This window comes from Mus musculus, chromosome 10, assembly GCF_000001635.26.
Source record: "Mus musculus strain C57BL/6J chromosome 10, GRCm38.p6 C57BL/6J".
Lineage (NCBI taxonomy): Eukaryota > Metazoa > Chordata > Mammalia > Rodentia > Muridae > Mus > Mus musculus.
This window is the reverse complement of record NC_000076.6, coordinates 40,926,278-40,949,621: the sequence shown is the minus strand read 5'-3', so window position 1 is coordinate 40,949,621 and position 23,344 is coordinate 40,926,278. Positions and strand designations below refer to the sequence as shown.

The 23,344-nt window shown below is 41.7% G+C and overlaps 1 protein-coding gene across 4 annotated transcripts in view; it reads right to left on the bottom strand.

The window, feature by feature from the left end:
- Positions 1–11,052: 11,052 nt before the first annotated feature.
- Positions 11,053–23,344, bottom strand: part of Wasf1 (WAS protein family, member 1) — a 55,090-nt gene continuing 42,798 nt past the window's right edge. For 2 of the 4 annotated variants that reach the window (XM_030245406.1, NM_001379454.1), the window contains exons 3-9: positions 23,004–23,138; positions 18,838–18,991; positions 17,589–17,706; positions 16,337–16,506; positions 14,966–15,145; positions 12,884–13,512; positions 11,053–11,976 (exon numbers count right to left, since the gene is read on the bottom strand). In XM_030245406.1, the coding sequence (XP_030101266.1) occupies positions 11,819–11,976; positions 12,884–13,512; positions 14,966–15,145; positions 16,337–16,506; positions 17,589–17,706; positions 18,838–18,991; positions 23,004–23,138 (1,544 nt within the window). In that variant the 3' untranslated portion in view covers positions 11,053–11,818. Of the gene's footprint in view, positions 11,977–12,883; positions 13,513–14,965; positions 15,146–16,336; positions 16,510–17,588; positions 17,707–18,837; positions 18,992–23,003; positions 23,139–23,344 lie in introns of all 4 variants that reach the window. The other 2 variants (NM_031877.3, NM_001379453.1) reach the window with 1 other exon arrangement.

Sequence of the window (23,344 nt, the reverse complement as noted above, 5' to 3'; positions counted from 1 at the left end):
TCACACTCAAGATGAAAAAGATGGCTATTCATTTCTGCCTTTATAAGTAATAAAAATGGACTTTATGTTAACTGATTTTGATTAACGGAGCTGACCAATGTCTTCTAACAATGGTGGGATAGGGATCGCTAATCTCTTGCTATGAACCACTAGAAAAGGTAGACACAAAATTAGAAGCCTGTGCTTGAAGTCACCTGGGAGGTAGGATAATGACGAATTATCAGGTCAAGATTTTGGGGTGGAGGGTTGACAAATAATGTTTAAACTCATCCAGGAGAAAGGTGAAACTGTTGAGAGACAGTGCAGGTAGTTCTGTGAGCCTGCTGGTGACAGGTGGCCAGGGGCTAGCCTGAGGGAGGAGTCAAGCCAACTTCCTTATTTCAGGCCAAGACTCTAAAGGGCTGAACCATGGTAATGCCACTGAACCAAAAGGTAGGCCTTGGAAAGATGGCAATTCAACCTGAGTAGGGGCCCCAGACAGGGACATCATAAGGCACATGCTGTAACATAGCTAGTTTTACTACATTCAATAAAATAAAGAGGAGCATTAAAAATGTTGATAGGAAACTGAGATCTTTAAAATTATATATTCTACAAATGATAAGCACAGTTGGAGGCTCAAAGAGTCACTGAATTCCTAAGTAGGCAGAAGAGCATCTTAAGACGGAACAGGCCGGAGTTTGGAAGCTACAGAAGGATGAGCAAGGGAAGAGACAGTGAGAACTTCCGACGTGGAGGAAGGTATCTGAACCAGGCAGAGAAATGATTAAAGACACCACAGCATAGATTCAAGATACCCTTGGAGTCCAAGGATCATAAATGAGATGAAAGTATAATATTAAACAGAATCTGCCATTCAAGGACAGTAAGTCATATGTGGGCTGATAAACATCACTTGATTCAACAGTTTAGGTGAAAGGGACAAAACCGAAATCTAAATAAATGGGGGAGGGGGAGGGGGAGGGGATAGGGGGTTTGTGGAGGGGAAACCGGGAAGGGGATAATATTTGAAATGTAAATAAATAGAATAACTAATAAAAATAAAAATATAAACCAAATTAAAAAAAGAAATCTAAATAAACAACCTACTGGCTATTAACAAAATCAAATATTTTTGTTACTTTGTTTAAAAAAAAAAAATCCCATGGGAGATGGGGGAATCTATTAACCCAAATAAGTTCAAACAATGCCAATCTTATACAAATTGAGAAAATAGAGGCAAGAACATAAAATTTTCCTTGATCCGCAGAACAATAATCTCTTAATAAAATGCTAACCATCAACCCCAACAGCGTATCAAGAAATCAAGCATCTACTTCTAGACACGTACATTTAATAACTAAAATAACGAGAAAAGTACATTATTGGCTTGACAGAGATAAACTGACAACATTCAACTCCGTATCGGGATGAAAACTCAGCAAACAGGGACTGAATGAGTGCTCCCTATGTGGTCAAGGGCAGCTACAAAAGCCCTGCAGGTCATAACCTTAGAGGGCAATATGGCTGCTTTCCCAGCAAGGATAAGGCCAAAGCAAGGAAGCATAGGTGTGGGCCCTTACCACTCTTCCTCAACAATGCACGGGAAGTCCTCCCTAGGATAACAGGAAGGATACAGCTCAAAAGGAGAACAGTAACTGCAGCCAGGTGACTGAAGATCTGCTCTTTACAGGCACAGACTTCTTGAGACGATGGGTGTGTTTTAAGGCACGGTCTTGTTACGTAGCCTTGGTACTTGCTTGTGGACCAGGCTTGACACAAACTCTGGGAAGCCCTTCTGTTTCCGGCTCTGTAGGCTGAGGGTTACAGGTGCACACGTGCCATCATGTCCAGCTCCTAGAGATTCAAGACTGAGCTGCTTCTGCTATACCAGAGGCCAGCGCACAGAAGGCACCAGAAGCACAGAAGACAGCGGCAGAAACACAGGCTGCACAATGGTCTGGCTTTGCTGCTTCGGAATATCTTGGTCTATTATCCATCCATTCAACTAAACTTAGATAGACAGGCAAAGCATGGGGATTAGTAAGGACCACCCACCACCACAAGGGACTTGGGCTTGCATGCTGGTTATCGATCCTTAGTTAAGTCTGTAAGGAAAACTGGTGCAGCTGAGGATGCAGGACCGTAGGCGTCCAGGCACTTGTGTATCTACACTTTCAGCCCTACAGTCTATACAGCAGTCAATCCCAGACAGTCACAATCTCCATGTGAAATACAAAACGGTCTCTGAAATGAGCACAGGACAAATACACACAGTGATAAACCTCACTGAAGTGAGTAACTTTCCCCCCCAAAAGGCACCGTTAAGAACGAGATACACCACAAAAGGATGATGGTGTGGCTAATAGCCACTTAAAATCACATGGAGTCTTGGAAAAAATAATGAGAAAGGAAAATAATCAGAATGACAAGCACATGGTCGCACAGCCACACGAGTGACTAAAATGAAATAGTATAATCTCTAAGGCTGGGCAAGGGCGTGAAGGAACAGACTCAGGACTGTGGGAGAAGTCAGACCCGTCAGCTGTTCTGGGAGACAGACTAGTCCTGTGACGCCCGTCCTTCCGTGTACCTGTAGTTCCCAGCATGAGGTAATCAACAGTAGCAACGGATCAATTATGACGTTTCTATCATGAACTACCATAAAGCTAAGCACAGACACAAAAACACGATTGCATTTCACAGTTTTAAGATGTCACACACACAGCATATCTGTGTGAAATCAATGAAAATTTCATTTACTTAGGCGTACCCAAAATTTAGGGAACAGTTTTTCATGATTAAATTTTCTTATTGGGGAAAAATTTCTAATCTCAGTGAAGTTTGCCTTATCACTGTGTGTACTGTTGGTGAGTTTCTAAGGCTGAGGTCTGAATAGCCGCCCTTGCTTGCTTTCTAGAGGCTGCTGCTTTCTTCTTTTACAGCTAATTGTAATCTGAGAATGTGAGGCTGGGGTTTGGGAAAAGATGGCAGTTAGGAGGCATCCTGAGAGGCCTTTGGAGTAATGGCAACATTCTACTTTGTGACCTAAAGGGGTTGGGAGTTCCTGACAGATTGTGGAGATGAAAACATATGTACTTTCCCACGAGTATTTCTAACATTGATAACAGTCAAGCACTAAACAGAAGGGAGGGTCCAGCCTTGGACATCAAAAAGGAGAGACAGTCTTGGATATCAAAAGGGAGTGTCTAGCCTTGGGCATTAGAGAAAGGCTTGCTATTGGCCCTTCACTCTGAGCTGTTTTTTAAGTACTGCTAAACAGTTTACATGTTCTGCTTCTGTGACTACACCTGATATTTCTGAAAAGCCTTGCTAGGGTAGAAAGTTTATTGCCAAAGAATGGCGGGAAAAAAAAATCCATCAATCCAATAATTAAACCTTTGTTCTCATCTCAACATGCTCTAAGAGGTAAAATTAACAGGACCACACACAGTTATTATCTGAGCCAAGGAGTTTGTCTTCAAGGGAAAATAGATTGCTGCTGACCGAGTAAATTGGGCAGACAAGATAACTCAGACGTGAAAGAGGTGAAAAGTCAAACCCCAAGGGGCTTCCCTTTGCTCCTTCGTTCTTCTGGATCACATGATCATCCTAGCAGCATCATCTCTGACAGGACACTCAGAAGGAGATCTCTAGACTGCAAAGATGTCCACGTAAAGGGCAGCCATAGTTGTTAATCTGGAAACGAGGGAAATGCTGCAGGAGAGACAGGAAAAGGGGGTGTGAGTGGAGTTGGGGTTACACCAAACCCAGGGAGGTGGGGTGACATCTTACAATGGAAGGTTGATTTACTCACATGAGCTGACAACTTGGAAGGGCCTGTGAAAGTACTTAATGAGAAAAGGAGATCAAACCAGCCGTGTGTAAGAACTTCAGTGTAGAAATCTAATCATGAAGTTAGGTCAGGCTGCTGGAAAACAAGCAAACCAACCCCTATATAGACTGCATACTAAGGGACATTGTAAGCTCTGGTCACCAACTCGGTAGATGCTTACTGATAATTTCTACAAATTTCTTACTCATTTACTCCATCCTTAATGAATCCTCCCTCCAGCTACGCCTAGATCTACCTGAAACTCCATCACACATCTCTCCAAGCCTGCCTCTCCCTCAATAGTCTCTTGCAGCCTGTACCCTAGCAGACATCTTTGACTCTTTCCTCTCCAATAACCCAGTCTAGTTTATTCATTGCAGCACTAGAAAGCCTAACTATATCAGTTGCCTTCATCATGATGTTTAGTTATGGCAATAAAAAAGTAACTAAGACAGAAGTTGGTACCAGGGAGCGGGCTATTGCTGTGAGTGGCCTGGCAGGTGCTTTTTTTTTTTTTTTAAGAACCTGGGAAACTTTGTTCTAGGAAAACAGTTGAATGCCATAAGCAGGGCTTAAAGGGCCATTCTAGTACGAGCTTGGAAGACAGTAGTGCTGAGATCAACGTGCACAATGGAAGCCCAGTTCAAGAGATGTCAGAGGGGAACAACAATAGCAACTGGGCCAGAGACTATTCTTGTGATATCTGGGCAAAGAATGTGGTTGCTTTTTTGCCTTTGTCCTAAGAATCTGCTTGAGGCTAAACTCAAGAGTTTTAAACTAGTTTTGTTGGCAGAGAGGACTTCAAGATAGCTTAATACTGATCCTGTCATTTGGTTATTAGTGATGATCCTCGGGTAGGTGAAAAAGACCAAGCAGGGCACAAAGATACACAAAATGCACAGCTTGAGGAGAAAAAGCTTTAATGCTAAGCCTAGGCTTGTGCTGAAAGAGGGAAGGAGGAACGGAATCCAGGGAGTGATGCCTTCAGTGCAAGATCCCATCCAGCTGTTTCCAAAGTACAAAAAGGAAAGCTTTATGCACCAAAAGGAAGCAACAGCAAATCAAAGTTTATGCAAATGTAATGTGAGGAAGGGGAGCCAGTTTCTACTGCAAGCCGGCAGCTGAACTTGGCACCATCTGCCACATGGTTCCGACTTTAGACTCATGAAGGGCACAGGAGAAAGGAGGCTGCAAAAATCCTCCTCCATTAAGGAACACCAGGCACGTGGCCGGGGAGTCTCTGAGAAGCCATTGCTAAAGCTTTGAGAGTGAAGCTGAGCTGCACTGGAGACTCAAAATGTTGATGATGCCAGAGGTGGGATGCCATCGAAGAAGAGCTCGTCAGGGAATGGATGCTCTGAGAGAGAGGAAAGTGTGGAACAGCTAGCAAACTTGGTGGAACCACCCATACCCTCTGACATCAGACAGAGCTGCAGCATCTGGAGTTTGCCCTGCTGGGTTTTGGTCTCGCCTTGGTCTAGTATTTCCTTCCTATGTTCCATTTCTTTCCTTTGGGAATGGCAATGTATATTCTGTGCCACTGTCTGTTGGAAGTATGTGATCTGCCTTTTGATTTTACAGGGAGTTACAATTAAGAGACTGCCTCAAGACTCATAAGAGACCTTGGAATTTTTTGATTTTAACTCTATGGAGGCAGGGAAAGACTACGGAGACTTTGAAGTAGGACTGAGTGCGTGTTGCATTATATGGCCATGAGCCTGTAAGGGGCCAGGGAGAGGGATATGGTAGTTTGACTGAGAATGTTCATATGCGCCCTTGGGCTCGTAAGTTGAATACTCAGCTTCCCCTTGGAGGAACAGTTTGGGATGATTAGGTGTGGCTTTGTTGGAGGAGGTGCATCTCTGGGGACGGGCTTTGAGGTTCCAAAAGCCCACAGCATTCCTTACGGTCTGTCTGTCTGTCTGTCTCTGATGCTTGTTTATCAGGATGTAAGCTTTACCTCCAGCACCACACATGCTTTATTGCTTTCATGCTTAGTGCTGTGGTGGCCATGGTCTCACCCCGAGACTGGAGCCCCAAATAAACTCTTTTGTCTAGAAGTTGTCTTGGTCATTGTGTTTTGTCACTGCAACTGAAAAGAAACGGAGACAGTCTCTGTACTGTAAACCTCCCGAACACACTGCTCATTATGCTCTGTTAATTTATCTGCATGCTCACTGTCTAGTCACTGTCAGGGCCCCAATACCCAGCATCATTTCAATCTTGAAGGCGTTACAGAAAAAAGTGCTACTCAATAAACAGAAACAGAATAAAAATAAGTATAGAAATAAACGCAAACCATCTCTAATAGATGTGCCCTTTTAGAATGGTCCACGTATTTCCTATATATTTTCATTAAAGTTAGAAATAAACTTCATAGTCTTTATGATTACAAATAAAATAGACACTAAGGAATACTGGAAGATGTTAACATAGAAAACATATTAAGATTAAATAACTCTTGTGTCTTTTTTGTTGTTTCAGGTCAGAGAGGTAGTGGGGAATTTTATTAGCCACGAAGATATGTGTGTTCCATATCAAAGAAGTAGTATTAAAAAAGTTAGCCTAGAGGCAGGATAGATAAACAAGAAAACTATCAAAACTCTTTGAGTATAACACACAGTATCCCACAAGGATATATATGCTCACACAATAAAATATTCAAGATCATTCCAGTTTACAGGAGAGAAGGCATACTCTGGCAGAAAAAAAAAAAGAGAGAGAGACTTCAATGCATGCTCAGCTGTCTGTGTTTTTTTCCTTATAGGGAAAAAAGCCATGCAGCTGGCCTTACAATAATGAGAAAAAGGTATTGATAACGAGCCTTTAGAAAAAAGCATCTCAACTGCTTATTCAAGGCTGTATTCATTCTTCACTCAGAGCCTGCCTGTCAGGCTTGAAAAGCAACAGGGATCTCTGGCGCTTTCTATAGTCCAGTCATGGAGAACAGAATTAAGTGTATTCTTCACACAGCAGTGAGTAAATGGGGGTGCATCATGTGTATTACAAGGGCCTATACATTCTGCTTGGCTTCAGGAAGCTGCCTTTAATTAACTACGATTATTTATATCCAACTTAGAAATTCCTGAATTTGACAATTCATTACGCAGAAACACTATCTTCTAAATCCTGGTTTGCGCAATGAGTATCTTTTTAGTGGTTTATATGCAGTTCTTATTAAGTGAATTTAATAGATAATGGACTCAAAAAGGAATTTCTTTAATCATTTAGAAGCTTGAAATAATTTATTTTATACTTCACTTTAGGGAGAGTTCTTTTGTTTTTGTTTTTTTGGTGCTGTTTTTTTTTTTTTTTTTAAACAGATGATAATAAGAGGAAGATGTAGTGGGGGTTGGAAATGTAGTGGGATGCATGGCCTAGTAGTTTGAGTTACAGATGGCACATGAAAGTTCTTGCACAAGATCCAGGTTCAGATCCCAGCACACATATAAGAGCTCACAACTGTCTGTAACTAGTTCCATGGGATCCAATGACCTCTTCTGTCCTCTGTGGGCACCAGGCATGCAAGTGGCATCACATAGAACTGTAGGTAAAACACCCATATACATAAAAAGAAACCTTAAAGAAGGTAAAATGTAGTGGACTGAAAATAAAAAACATGATCAACGTGTCATGTTTACCGAGGGTAAAGTTAAAAGTCCTACTTTGAACATAACTCATGAGAATGCCCATGAAAACACAATCAAGTTTGCTTTCTACCCCAAAAATATGACTTCAGAAATATTAATGATCGTCGGCTTTTGGTCAGAAGCCACTCCTATACTTTCCATTTACTGGAACACACACGGACAGACACACAGGCACCAGCACACCCCCCTCCCCACCCTGGATGACACCAAGACTTGTTTCCCATCAACTGTTACTGAGAGTAACACAGAGAAACATTTTAACAGGAAAGAGTATTTTAGGAGTCCCAGGTGACAGAACAAAAAGGGGGTCATTTCTGAAACTGTTTATAATAATTTAGAAGTTTCTCATTAATGCCTGGCTGTCCTGTGAGTAATCTATTTGGCAAGCTCAAACAGATCCTAACTGCAGCGCACAGTAGGATGAGGATTTGTTAAGGAAAGCCTGCAATGAAAGAATCAGGAAACTAAAAGAGGACCCTAGTTCTAGGTGTGACACCAGAGAGACTTCATGGACCTACAATGTACACTGGATATGTAAGAGAGGGTAGGGCTTTTGAAGGTCAGGTCACAGGAGGCACATCATAACTTATAAGCACAACCCAAACTAGCATTGTTTTGTCTTTTGAATTCATCGCATCTGCTCGCATTACTATAAGCTATGGGTAACCACGGTGAGAGCTTAACATGCCTTGTAAGCCTGAAGGTAGCAGATATCCCGCACTTAGGGGTAGATACAGAGGAACACCCTCTCCCTCTGCAGGAAAGGTGGCACTTCATCCTAACATCTCTGCTGCAAGGAACTACTTCTTGCCATCTTCTGACTCACCACCTCGGGGAAGAGGAAGGAGGTCACAGATGCAGAAGGGGAGATGAAGGCTTGAAGCAGGTAGAATAAAGATAGAAACGGGCTAACTGACTAAAGCCTGTTTGCTGGCCCACACTCATCCTGATTCTTCTGTTGTGGATGGATGGCCCTGGTGGATATGGAGGAAGTTATTACTCAGTAGCTTTCATTCTTATGGAAATAAAGCCGACCTCAGATAATTTGTGAAAAACAAAAAGCAAAACAAAACAAAATCCTCTTTAGGCAAAGTAAGCCAAATAGCCTACACTAAAAGGTTATTTTGACCCTACATTGGAAATCTGGCTTCTTCAGTCATGTTTTTATCTTCCAGAAATATTCTCAAAAACAAAAACAAAAGACTCTATAAACTATGATAATAAACATCTCTGTGCTTTACTGATAAACACATCTACATTATTACTAGAAAATTGTTACCAGTTTTCTTTTGTATTTCCTGTAACCATTCCAACCCCATACCATTAGGTTTTGGTTATTTCGTTATAATTAATCTTTATATCTATATATATCTATATATCTATACACACACATACATACATACATACACACACACACATATAAATACATACACACACACACTAGTGTCTGGAGAGATGCCTCAGTGTGCAATGTGCCTGCCACGTACATCTAAGGACCTGAGTTTGGGCACCAAGATCCCGTATACACTTCAGTGCAGTGGTATACATCTGAGATCTTAGCACTCCTACATTCAGGTGGAGACAGGAAGAACTCGGACAGCTTACAGGCCAGTCAGCCTGGTGCATGCAGTGGCAAGCAGGAAGAGCGCATCTGCTAAACAAGGTGGAAGAAAGGTGAGAATCGACACCAGAAGCCGTCTTCTGGCCTCCACAGGTACACATTGGCATGTGCGCCCCACCTCGGACACACACATCACATGTATAAACACCTACAGAGATTTCTTTTAAAATGCAGGTTATAACTTTTTAAGTACACTTAAGAAGACAGACTTTAAAATGTCATATTTTAAGTTAAATTTGATACTATATTTTCCTAAGGCTTGAAAGGAACCTTGAATGGATATTTAAACTCTTGTTCTAAACCGGTGGTTCTCAACCTGTGGGTTAAATGGCCCTTTCACAGGGTTGCATATCAGATATTTATATTATGATTCGTATGTTATAAAATTACAGTTATGAGGTAGCAACAAAATAATTTTATGGTTGGGGGGTCACCAGAACATGAGGAACTGTATGAAAGGGTCACAGCATTAGCAAGGTTAAAAAACACCATTCTAAACTAAACTACCTAAAAGAATAAATCAAATCTTTTGTTAAGCCATTAGGAATTTTTTTAGACACAAGTTGAATTGCTATAGTTGAACTTCGTTCATTATTTCCACTTTACAGAGATCACAGGTTATTTGCTAAAATACCTCCCATTATTATCATGTTAGCAGTGACTTTATGAACCAGCCACCCACTTCCCCAGCAATGCTTCATGAAATAACTCACCTCAAATTTAGATGCAAAACAATAAACACTCATTTTTTTTGTCCATGAGCTCATGTGTCCGGGGTCAGGTTTGTTTGCCTGTTTACTATACGCCAGGACGCAGGTGAACCTGGGCTTGGGTGCTTTAACATAGTCTCTTGGTGCCTTTCTCCATAAGGGTTCTGATCTGTAGGACAGCCCGGAGATGGGAAACGGAGCGGGGGATGGACATCCAGGAGAAGGCCTCCACGTAGAACTGGTACAACTTCACTTCACCCACATGCACCAGGTCAAGGCAAATCTTAGAGGCTCCCAGTTACATGGGTGTGGGAACATAGCACAAATCTTGATGGTAAGAACTGGCCAAGATGGAGGCACAGGCAGGGCTGAAAGTAGGGTCACTCAAAAAAACAAAGCAAACCCAACCAGCCAGCCAGCTGGTCAGCCAGCCAAGCAACCAACTAGCCAGCCTGCCAGACACCAATCAGTCAGCCAGCCAGCCGGTCACCCAACCAAACAGCCAGCCAGCCAGCCACCCAACCAACCAACCAACCAGCCAGCCAGCCAGCCAGCCAGCCAGCCACCCAACCAACCAGCCAACCAGCCAGCCAGCCAGCCAGCCAGCCAGCCAGCCAGCCAGCCAGCCAGCCAGCCAGCCAGCCAGCCAACCAACCAACCACCCAGCCAACCGAACCAGCTAGCCAGCCAACCAGCCAGCTAGCCAGCCAGACAACCAACCAACCAACCAACCAACCAACCAACCAACCAACCAACCAGCCAGCCGGGCAGCCAATCAACCAGTCGAACTCTATTTAGTATAGTTTTTGTTTTGTTCTACTGAGATCCGACCTTACTATGCACCCCAGACTGACCTCAAACTCTTAATCTTGTCAGCCTTCCAAGTGCTGGACTGCACTGCAGGTAAGCAAGTCGCAGCTGGCTCCTCAGCATCTTTAACACAAGTAATCTGACATTAACGGTGTCTTCCCATCACCTTGCTCCGATGCGATACTAACCACTTGTTGTCACACAAGGCTACAGGAGTGGTGCCACACCGATAACATGGCAGGTGAAGGGAGCTGTTGAGCTGGAATGTGAAGACCATAAGGAACGGAGACAGAAACTGTGTAGCTTCAGAAAAGCATGGCATAAAGTCCCCTCACATAAGAGACCGTTTGAGTTTTAAAACTAAGCAACTGATAGAGCTGAAGTTGCTCCCTGAAATCTCTCACACGCTTCCTTACCAACGCATTCACTCGAAGAGCGACACCCAAGAGCCTTTAAAATGAACCGTTTATTACATCAGATTGTAATTCTCACATTATGTAAGTCACACATATGCTTATTCTGAGTATTTCACATGGAAAAATTTAAACTTCTATAGGCAAGCAAAACTGTACCACACAATATATAAGTGGGAAGGGGTTCTGCTAAACGTTCAAATAAGGCAAGTATTCAAAAACAACAAAATGATAACCAAAGCTAACCATTCCTTTAAGAGAATTCAACACTACAAGCTACATGTTCCTTCTGAGTGTATTCATATAATCGAGGCAGTGTTTCTTCATTTAAAACATCAAGAAACGGAATAAGGCTCGTTCCCAGACACAGCTGCCTTCAAGATTCCAGTCTCAGTTGCGTTCTTCAAATTTAAAAAAAAAAAAAAAAATCACAAAGTGCACAATTAAGGAATATCAAAAACTGAATCTGCTACTCTAATAACGGCTTTCCATGCTTAATACTTAGTAGTTTATTGGACCAAATTATATTTTTCCAGGGGGAAAAATTAAGGTAAGCCACAAAATATTTAGTTTGAAATATATGCTAATACTTTTCATAGAAATCAAAAATAATGGAGGAAAAGGGTTATTCATTATGAGGAATAGGAAGCAAAACACTAGAATGACCGAACATTTTCAAAGAACAAGCGCCACGAGGGACATGTGCATTCAGCCTTGCAATACAGAGCAAGGCGGCTGTCTTACTCCATCCAGTCTACTTCATCGAACTCCGAGTCATCTTCCAAGTCACTGTGGCTTTCTTACTCCAGCCAGTCTACTTCATCGAACTCCGAGTCATCTTCCGAGTCGCTATACTCCACAGCAATGCGGCGAGACAGGATGGTGGCCACGTCGTTTTCAATCCGCTCGTGTTTTGCTTCCTGTTCACGCTGCTCTTCCACTTTGCGAAGCTGAATACCTGACAGAGCAAAGCCAGACCTATCGCTTTAAGTCAGATCCCAAAACTAGACACAATCCTTCTGGATTAAAACCGAAAGCATCTCAGTACCACTAATAGGAAAACAAAATCGCATCTGCCTTGTTAAGTTACATGACCATCTGTAAACTGTATAGTGGCCCCACCCCACTGAGACAGTCCTATGGATTTCTGTATCTATCCACCATGCTCCTCTCTAGCTCCCCCTAAGAAGTTAACCAGACGAACCCTCTACCACCCCTGAGGGAAAGGCACTATTAATTCTGTACACGCTTGGCTCCTGCTCAGGAAATGCTGAGTTAAGAGAAGAACCTTAATCTTTTAGAGGCATATGGCAGAATGAATGTCAATAATACCCCAAATAAATAGCTTCTATATTAGGAATACCATTTTAAGGAGGTTAATATAGGTACTAGAGAGAATGCTTATTAAGTTTTCTGTATCATAGAAGACCAATGCTTTAAATTTCTTTTTTAGACAGTCTCAGATAGACTAGGCTGGCATGGGACTAAGTGTAGCCAAGAATCACCTAGAACTTGATTCCCTCGCTGCCTCTATTTCTCCAGTGCTGGGATTACTGAGTGCTCAGTCTTACATAGCACTCGGGATCCACCCCAGGGCTCTGCACGGGCTAGGCAAGCACCCTAACCACTGAGCCACACCCCCAACCCAGGGCTGTCAACTTCTCATTCATTTTAAGAAGCCCTCCTGGTTAAACGTGTTGTTGTTTTCCCTGAAAGTCATTTAAAATGTAAGTTCCACATTTTCCTGTTTCCTAAGACCATTTGTATAAACACACGGCCACCTAAAAGCTTCTAAGTGTGGAATGAGGCACTGTCCTAGCTAAGAACTGGGGAGGTTTCCCGAAGCACACCGACAGCGCTCCTACCTTTTCGGATGGCTTCCAGCAGCACACTCCTTGCGTCACTGATTACAGGCAGGGTGGATGGATGGCGCTTTGGCTCAGAGGCAGGTAGAACTTGTGATGGAGGAGATGGAGGCATTAATGGAGCATGGGGACCCGGGGCAGTAGATGGTGCTGGATGGAGCCCAGAGGGAGGATGAGCAAGAGCTGCAACTGCGACAGGAGATGATGGCCGGATGCCAGGCGGAGGTAGAGGAGGCGGTGGTGGGGGTGGAGGCAGCCCCTGCACTTCACCTTGCGGGAGTGGGTGAACTGGCACAGTCTCGCATACTGGGGCAGCTCGAGCTACTGGGGGAGAGGGCTGCACTAGAGGAGGAGCAATTGGAGGAGGAGCTGGGTGAAGAACACCAGGGGCAATCTGAAGAGGAGCCGGAGGTGGGGGCACTGCTGGGGCCTGCAAAGCAGTGGCTGGGGGAGGAGGCGGAGGAGGGACTGGTGGGGGAGGAGTTGAGGTCATTGAAGCTCTTAGTGAAGAAGTGGACAAGGCAGACGGAAGAGGTGGGGGAGGAGGTGGGGGAGTGGGGCTCACAAACACAGGTGTTCTGCCTGCAGCTGGGGACTGGGGGCGATTCTCTATCAAACCTGTAGCAGAACTGAAAAGACAAAGACATCCAAGACGTTATTAATCAGAAAAAGAACACGACTGTAGAAACTATAAACGACTAGCGGTAGCTACATCAAAATAAACCCACTAACATGTTCCTGTAGAAGCTTTAAATTATTTAACATTATTCCAAAGAATAAGGACTAAAAGTGTACAAACAAATTAATGGCTGGGCGTGGTGGCACACACCTTTAATCCCAGCACTCGAGAGGCAGAGGCAGGCGGATTTCTGAGTTCGAGGCCAGCCTGGTCTACAAAATGAGTACCAGGACAGCCAGAGCTATACAGAGAAACCCTGTCTCGAAAAACCAAAAACCAAAAAACAACAACAAAAGCAAATTAATAGGTGATGCTTTGGTTTATAATAATCTAACTTTGTATGAAACTCTCACGCCTCCTCAGGAGTTTCGTGCTTCCTTCAGTAAACAGTGTTCAGTTCTATGCTGTGACAGGGGTGGCTGCAGTGCCTCCCCCCGCACCCCACCACCACACTGCAGTGTCTAGTCACACTTACAGCAGAATTTGGCTAATATGATGATGGTGTTTTTGTACTGAAGCTGTTAAGATTCATCATATGTCTTTTCAGCGAAGCCGATGGCAGCTCATTAAAAACCACACAAAGACATTTATGCCACTTTCTTCCTAAGGTTGCTATACCAAATAAGCAAGAGATACATAGGAGGCTTCTGTGGTTTATATCCTATTTTAAACTAAAAATGGTAAAGCTGGTCTGTATTCGTTGGCCCATCGGTCTTGCAAACTTTATATGCCTCAGTACAGGGGAATGCCAGGGCCAAGAAGTGGGAGTGGGGGGGGGGGGGGGTAGGGGAGTTGGGGGGAGGGTATGGGGGACTTTTGGGATAGCATTGGAAATGTAAATGAAGAAAATACCTAATTAAAAAAAAAGAAAGAAAGAAAACCTCTTTAATATGCCTATGTTAACAATTTCTAAGTTGGATCACATAAAACTTTAAAGTAACCTTACAGAAATGCTGCTACAAGCAACATTCTATCGTCTTGAAGTTGCTGATATATTTCCTTAGTATATCATCTTAGACTAACATCTTTGACCTCCTTATTTAGAACTTTGCTAGATTGAAAAAATTCATTTTTTCTTAATAAACTATACATGTTAACAAAGCTATAATTATATACATGAAAACACTAATCCTTAAAGCAATTAGCTAAATGACCCCAGGAGAAAATGCCAGCTCTAATCGGAGGAAAACAAATACCTTTAATGTCTAAAGGTGCCTCCTGGTTTTGTAACCCAGGCTTTATTTTAAAAAGACATTTATGGGCAATCTTTGGCTGCTTCCACACAGAGATGGTATACTTGGGATAGAAAGTATTTCCAGAAAGCCTAAGATGTTTATGACTGATCCTTCAAAGAAGAGGTCCCTGATCCCCAAGACAAAGCATTATGAGGCTGTCCCACATACCTGATACAGGTGGGTGTGGGCTTTGCATCTCCTGCTCCATGCATTGGTGGAGGCGGAGGAGGTTCATGGGGTCTGACTAAGACCCTCTCCTCAGCTCTGGTCAGAAGTTCACTCATCTGACTGAATGGCAAGGCAGAGAGTGAGTACGATCCGTCCATATGATCCACGTATGTCTGTGGCCTTCAAGAAATACACAGCATTAGTGCATCTGTTAGAATCGCTGCACTGACAGTCAGTCTCTTGAACGCAGTCGTGAATTTCTGTGTGAATTGTTTTAACCAATGACCGATGAGGAAAGTATAAAAATGGAACTTACTACCACGTGGACATTGTGTTTTCTTAAACTAATGGCTTTCAAAAGTCTTGGAGTAAGAGCAAGAAAACTTGCTCCTAGAGTCAGAGAGAGGCAAGAAAACTCAGAATACAGCTGAGACACAGCAACATGAAATTTACATAAACCAAGATTTTAGGTGAGCACGTGAGAATCTGGGTTTACTGACCGCAGCACACGCTGGGAGCAGAGCTTTTTTAAACAGACGTGCACAGTGCGTGTCACAAGGTTCTCAACTCACACTGTCAACAGGCCAGACCTCACCTAAGCACAAATGCCTACAAGAGCTTTTTTTTTTTCCAATTTCCATTCTTTCAGTTTCTTTAAGTAAAGTAGCTAGATGGTACCTCTTAGATACGTACTCTCTTAAAATAGGCCCCAATATTTCAATTATGCCTCAAGACTTCATATGTTTTCAAAAGAAAATTTTAAGCTATTTTCCAATAAAATCAGTATGATAAAAATACACATAGCTTTTTCACAGAAGCTTGGAAGTATGTCTGTTATGGTAGTCTGTTACTTAGATAGGGCTCCTGGCCACTGAGAAAGGACCCAGATCTAGCCCACTTGTCTGTAAAAGAAAGTAAGGAATTCTGTCTGAAATCCCTGACACACCTGAATTTAGGGACGTGGAAAAGAAAGGAAGTCAGAGGACAGAGAAAGAACAAAATCAAACCTCTTCTTAACCCCTGCCGCATATGCAGTGAAAATCAACACCTCAGAAGTACTTCAGACACACTGTACTACAGCATTCTAACACACTTTACCTGAAATACTAGGGGGTAGTTAAGCCTTTACATAAAAGCTAAAACAAACCAGAAAAGTATACACTGTGAACCTTTTTTTTTTTCCTACAAATGACAACAAAAAGTCCAAATATGAAAATGACCTGCCCAAGGGAGTTAGAATTTAGAAGTTCAAAATTTAGAACTCAACAGTCCAGAAGCCGAGACTTGCTAGTACAGAAGTATAGGTATTACAGGTAGATCCAATGTTTATCATTCACTAGAAAAACAAACAAACAAAGAAAAAAATGAAACCTTGTCTCATAATGAGAGGCTGGGCCATTGGCAACTTCAATATGCTTGTGTAGGAGGTCAGCGTCATCCTCAGCCAGCTCTGGACCTTGGGCCAGCTTCTGCCATTCCCGCCGCCTGTCATGAGGTGCTCTTGGCACTTTCTCTGGTTCATGAGGACGGTCTAGATTTTTCTGCTATAACAGACATAATGAAACAACGCCAAGTGGTGAAATGCTAAATCCTTAGAAGGAAGTTACGACAAAATAAAACTCTAAGGTCACTACTGAAAACGGCAATGCCATGATAATATAGCAAAACAGAGACCCATTTTACTGTACAGTCAGAGTTAAAATTGATCAGAGGTCACTGTGGTCCCAGTTTCTCACCATGGTTTAGCAACTCAATTTCACACTGAGAGTTCAGATACAAAAAGTGTGTGCCTAGGTTTAAAGCGGAAAGTCCTCTGGATGGAAAAGGTCGCTGATCCTCACTCCTAGACCTACTTTTACTACGTATCAATGCTTTACCAAGGATGGAACTGTCAACCCCCAGTCAAACAACTAAGACAAGAAAACATCTGTATGGGAAATGGCCAGAGACTAAAATCAGGGGAGACAGTGTAGAAAGGCCCGGAGAAGGTAGGGACAAAGCAGGTGACACATGAACAAAAAGCCTGTCAGGTCTAAGATGGGGCATGCTATGAAGTTGACAGGAGTTCTACCTCAAGCACAATTTTAAATCCCTTGTGCTTAGCAACCAAAACCTGTGTTTAGGGGCACTCTGGCCTGCCAGTCACCAGTCTGCAAACCCCAGCTAGAACACAAGGGCACTGTCCAGCACATTCCCATGCAACAAGAGGGTATTATGGGGACTGAGGAAGGCGGAGATAGACAGACATGGTGAAGACAGACTGTGTCAAAATAAGACTTGTCTCGTCCTCCTTCCACATGCTTGTACAATCATCAGATTTAAAATATGAAATCAAGCAGATTCGGGAAAATCTTATCAAAGTGGGAAGTAAAGCGCAAGAGGCCAGCAAAAGGAAAGAGAAGACAGTAGCCTGCTGAAGACAGCTAGGCCACGTGGTGTGGCAGAAACACAGTGGCTTCATTTATCAACTTTACTCACATCTGCAAGACACTCTCTAGTGATCTGTGTAATTATAAGGACTTTAATGCACGGACCCAACAAAGCAGGGCTGCCAAAGTGCAGATTAACAGCGTTTCCAGGGAGCGACAACACGGGAATACAGAAAAAGTAACTTCTACAATACCTTCTGCTTTCTCTTTTCCTTCCTCTTGTCCTCTGTATCTTGCAACATCTTTTCTTTCCACAGATCAAAGAAATATGAAGGATTGGTATAAAACTTCAGCCCTTCCTTACCATCATCCCTGGAAAACAGCACGCCCAACAGTGTATTAGGTGAGACAGAGAAACAAGCAGACCAATGCTTACCACTGAAGTGTGCTTCCCTCCGTGACAGCGCATCACACACACAGCATGTGCACACGAGTGCCTTGCCAGGCAGGGAGCATATCAGTGACCCTGGCACTCAAGGCAAGGGACGAAAAGGTCACAAGCTTGTGGCCACTCCAGGTGACATAAGGAGATTGTGTATCAAAATAAATAAATATTGTCAAAATAGAGTATTATACTAATACAGTTTTTTTCTTTTCTTTCTTTTTTTTTTTTTATAAATCAGAAAGGAAACTATGAAAAAAGGAAAAGCAGACGCCTTTCAGGGTTGGTTAATAGTGTTAAACACTGTTGCCCAACTGTAGGGCCCATCTTTCCTGAATACTAAATTTCCAAGTCCTTTGGGAAATTCAATAATTAGAAATACTTCTGCCAAATCACAAAGTCTGGAAAGCAGGAGCATCGCTTAGAACAGAGAGCCTTTCCCGTTTCCACTGGTGTGCTACCAACTCGCTATCTTACCAAATCCAAAGGGGTTTCCTAACTTTCAGCTCAGTGTGAGCAGTTACTAACATGCATGCTGAACTACAGCTTCCAACAACAATTTCAATATCATTTCCCCCCAGGATGTGTGCTGTACGTCTTAAACTGCCTATTTAACAAACCCTGGGAAAGAATTTCCAAGAAACTGAGTCATTCCAGACTTCATCAGAGTAAGTGGTGGAAAGTATTAAAAACCTAACATATCCATTATGCAGCCAGGGCAGATGTACACACTGGGAACAGACAGCTGTCTGTCAGCACTGGGGAATTTCAAACTTCAATTTCTTATGGTTAAAATTTAAATTAGAAAGACAAGGGCAACTTCCGTGACACAGTTCCATGGTAATACCTTTGCTGGTGGCTATTCATAGTCATCACTCAACTGGCCCTGGCTTTTGTATGTCAGATCCTACAAAGCTCACCTGTGAGTAAAGGTTTCGAGAAAGCAGTAGGTAGGAAGGCTCCTCTCTGTTAGCTAGACTCAAAAGCAATTACAAATTGCGTGAATCAAGCCCGTAAACGCGGAGTGTGAGGCAGACAGCAGGGTTAACTTATCTGCTGACCTGTAAGGGGTGAGGATATTGAGAGGCGGAGGTTGCTCACACACATCGTATGTTTCTTGCAATGGAATAGGCAACGTCTTGCGGTCGAAAAGCTGCTGATCTTGAATTGTGGAGCTCCGGAAAGCCTTTCTCATCGTTATATCTTGCAAAGACACTGAAACAAAAAAACCACAGATTCGTCTTGTTTTTCTAAGACAACTCAGCCGAATGACATATTAGTACTGCATAAAGCTAGTGTGCCCCAAAGGTTGTGTGCCTTAAATCAGGAGTCGTTGTAAACATTTTATTATCGTGTTTATCCCTGTCACTCCCTGCCTGATCTTCCAGATGAGTTTTAATGCAGCTTTTGTCCTCACAAGCTCTGAAGCATTAGGTCGCATTCCCACCAATATTTCCTTTCTCTCCTGGCTACTCCTGCCCAGCCCACCCGACATAAACCTCTGTACTTTTCTGCCATCTCTCCTGTCTACCTTTATTTATCAATAGCTTCTGGTCAGAATTGCCTGAGGGACTAATTACTAGTGTGTGAGCTCCTGTGTACACTATAAATACCACATATGGGTGATCTATATTAGTTTTGAAGTTACTCTTCTATTTGTACTATGCTGATTTCAACCTAACCGTACAAGGCTGAGACTATCTTGTACATTAGTATCTGCGGTAACTGGCAGAGCCCCATCACATCCGTGATAATTTAAAACTAGCTTTGCTTACTTTTGTGCTCTCCAGAATATTCAAATAAGGTTTACATCAAAATTCATCCAAACTGTAGTTTTAATATTAAGAGTGATTTCTTCACATTAAAACACTGGGCAAAGCCAGTATGATGGCTCCCAACACTTGGGAGGGGAGGGCAAATTTGCCACACATTCCAAGACTAATTTAGAGTCAAAATAAAACCAAAATCAAAAGAAGAAACGACCTTGTATACGGAATATATATTTGTATTGTAAGTATACAAATACAATATCCACAGCAATGTCAGTAATCAGTCATAATTTTCAATCATTTTCCCTAAGATACCCTAACATTTTTTAAGGCCAATTCATGGACATAGGAGTCTGCATGTCACAGGGGAGCAATGGTACTGCTCTACAAGCACGGTCACAGCAGAACTGCATCTCAACAGGCCCACGCTCCTGTCGTGACATACCTACAAACATCAGCACAGAGTTCAGAGCTTCCCCCACCATCAGCAGAGAGTGGTTCGGGAGATAATGAGTAGGTTCTCTCCGTGATGGGTGCTTTCACTAATTTTCATGACATTTAACCTCTCAGCACTTCAGTGAAGAGAAACTGCCATTCCATCTTTAAATACAGACAAGCTATAAAACACACAGCAGGCTCAACAATGGAGGCTAAGCAGCTCACCAGAACTGAAAACTCAGATCTGTTCTTGAGGCTGATTCTTACCATAACACTGTTTTCAGGCTACCAGAAGTGGCCTGTGCTTGGGGTAATGGATCAGTCAGTGCCAACCCCTCTCTCTACTTAGCAGCTATGAACCAAAACAGAGCCGGGTGCCAAATGCCCAAAGCCGTTTTGGTAAAGGATAAAAAACCACATGCAAGAGAGAAGAACTGTTCTGGCTTCAGCTCCTCACTGTGTCATCCCACTGACAAAGCAGACACTGCGACAACAGCCCCTTCCACTCAACAGCATCTCACACTACCTCAACAGTATTATACGCATGGTAAGTATGTTAGCTCAATGTGCTTGTAAGCAAAATTGAATTAAATATAATTGTATAAATTTTTATAACATTCTTACACATTTTCTAAATTAGATTGGCAGTTTCTCGGTTGCTACCACTTAAAGATAATACAAAATACCTTTATTATACTCTGTAGTTTAATTATATGTTCATGTTCTTTTCTTTGAACTCCCTCTACATTTCAAAACCCAAATTGAATCACAAATCTCCACAAAACAATTCCAAAACAAGAGTTTGGCTTTTAGATTTAGACTTTTTCTCCATGTTTCGTGTATTTTAAAGAAATAACAGAAAAAATAAAGCAAGTTACGCATAATTCTAAGACACTCCTACCTTTAATCATTTACTGGCATCTACACTTTTACTGTGAAGTTTACTAATGATGTTAAGGCATTTATTAGCACTTATCAGTATGAGAGTAGTCAGAAAATAAATGAAACTGCCAAGGAAGAAAATCAATAGATGCAATATTTTAAAAGTAATAGTATTTTGAAATGAAATGTTCATATATATATACATATATATATATATATATATATATATATATACATACACACACACACATATATGAAACTGAATTCATACAAACATTATTACTAGCATATATTTACAACTAGATATTAAAAAGAAAACATTGGCATAAATTAGATTTGAAGGTATTTATGATTACAATGTATTTCTCAGCAGTAACAATTAAAGATGTATTTCAAGAATTTTAAGGAACGTGATTAAATGTATGCAAACATACTTCAAAGGAAACCTCTAAGAAAGGCAAAACAGACATGTGACAGAGGGTTTGACCTAGAATACAACAAAACTCTTACAACATCACAATAAAAAGAGAATTTAATCTTAAAATGGGCAAATGGACAGGGTTTAGAAGAAAAAACTCGGGGGGAGAACTGAATTGATATTTCTCCAAGAAAATATACACAGGGCTCTAATCTCAATGCCATTAGCCATCAGGATCTTAAGAATAAAGCGGAAGATGCCCTGGCCACAGGAGACCGCTATGCCATTCATTCATAGGACACGTCCAGAATATGGGAATCAGAGATGCGGAAGATCAGTGAGAAGCCATGGGTGGGTGAGAGACGAAATCAGAGCGGAACCTCTTTATGGTATGCTAAAAATGTTCTAACACTGACTGTACCAATAAAACTTGGCTAAATATGCTAAAATGACATCACTGAACTGTTTCTCAACTTTAACGGGTGTGATAAGTTAAAGAGTAGTAAATACTTATTACATTATGTCAAAAGGAGTTTGTTTAATCATCAATACATTTATCCAAACATTCTACACTCTGCTTCTAGAATATCCTTTGTTTTCATTGTTTAAATTTAGATCTAGGGGCTGGAGTGAGCAGGGGCCAGATCAAGAAGGAGAAAGGAAGGGGAAAAAATTTAGATCTATAACTTGAATTTGTACTAAAGATGTTATTCAGAAAAAAAATTGATGAATATATTATGAAAAATTCATAAGAAACAAGTCTCTATAGCAGTGGTTTTCAACCCATTGTTGCATACCTGTGACAGACCTCTGTCTCCAAATGAATGATAATTCATAATAGTAGCAATATTACCATTATGAAGTAGCACTAAGAATAATTTTGTGATTTGGGTTACCATAACATGAGGAACTGTATTAAAGGGTCACAGCATTAAGGAGGTTGAGAACCTATAGAACAGCCTAGAAGTGAACATTATATTCTTAGTTTCCTTTTTTTATGGATTAAAAAAGGAAAGGAATTTGTGAATTATCAACATCTCAAGGCATTTTTTGTAGTTTTTTTTCTTTTCTTTTTTTCAAGGCATTTTTTAAACAAATAACTATTAACATGCAAGATATCTATTGAAGCATGAAGTCTGCTTTTACCACTAAAATTTCTACCATTACTAAATAGCAGTGTTAAGAAAACAAAAAGTGAAAACAGAACAAAATCCTGGTATTTCTGTTTTATTCTTAACATAGAACAATTTGGGAGGGGTGGGGTAGGGAAATGTTCATTTAAAACAGGCAGTAGCAGTCGATTACCTATAGAAGCAATGGTTCAGCAAAACTACACAAAGGCTCAGAAAAGAAATTACAAACCTTAAGATTTTAGATACTTTTCACATAACTTTACTTTCTCAGATAAGAAGTACAAAAAGACTAAGGGAGAAAGAACTAAAGAGTCTAATTAACATGTCTTTATGTCAAAAAAAAAAAATCAAGAGATGGATAGTATACACAATACGATGTTTTTTTTTTCCATTTTTTATTACGATGTTTTTTTATGGAGAAATGGAAAGCCAGGCTGAGCACTCTTACAGATAATACATAGATTTATTTCTGCACAGACACAAAGGTCGGGGTAGACTGTATATTCACACTTAATATTATTGGGAAACACTCTCATCTCTGCTGTGTTAATGCAATGTAAAGGAAAATACAGAAAGTGGAAACTTACGTTCTTCCTCCTTAGGATCAAGCTGTGTGACACTAACAGACAATCGGTCCACGCGCTCTTGCAACGAGTTAACTCTGAAGGAAAAACTGTGTGCTTCATTGAATAATTCTCCAAATATGTCTTCAGCATACTTACCTAAGCAAAAACGAAACACGCCATGAATGTACCTGCCAAGCACTTTAGCAGCTAAGGGCACTGTCTGTTGCATTTGGCACTAACTTAAACTTTAAGCCCTATCCTCACGCTGCTCAGCATCTCAGGGGCGCGCACACCGAGGAGCAGTGACCGTAAACCCTGCCTTGGTGACTCGGGTCTGCAACAGGAAGACTTCATATGCTCTA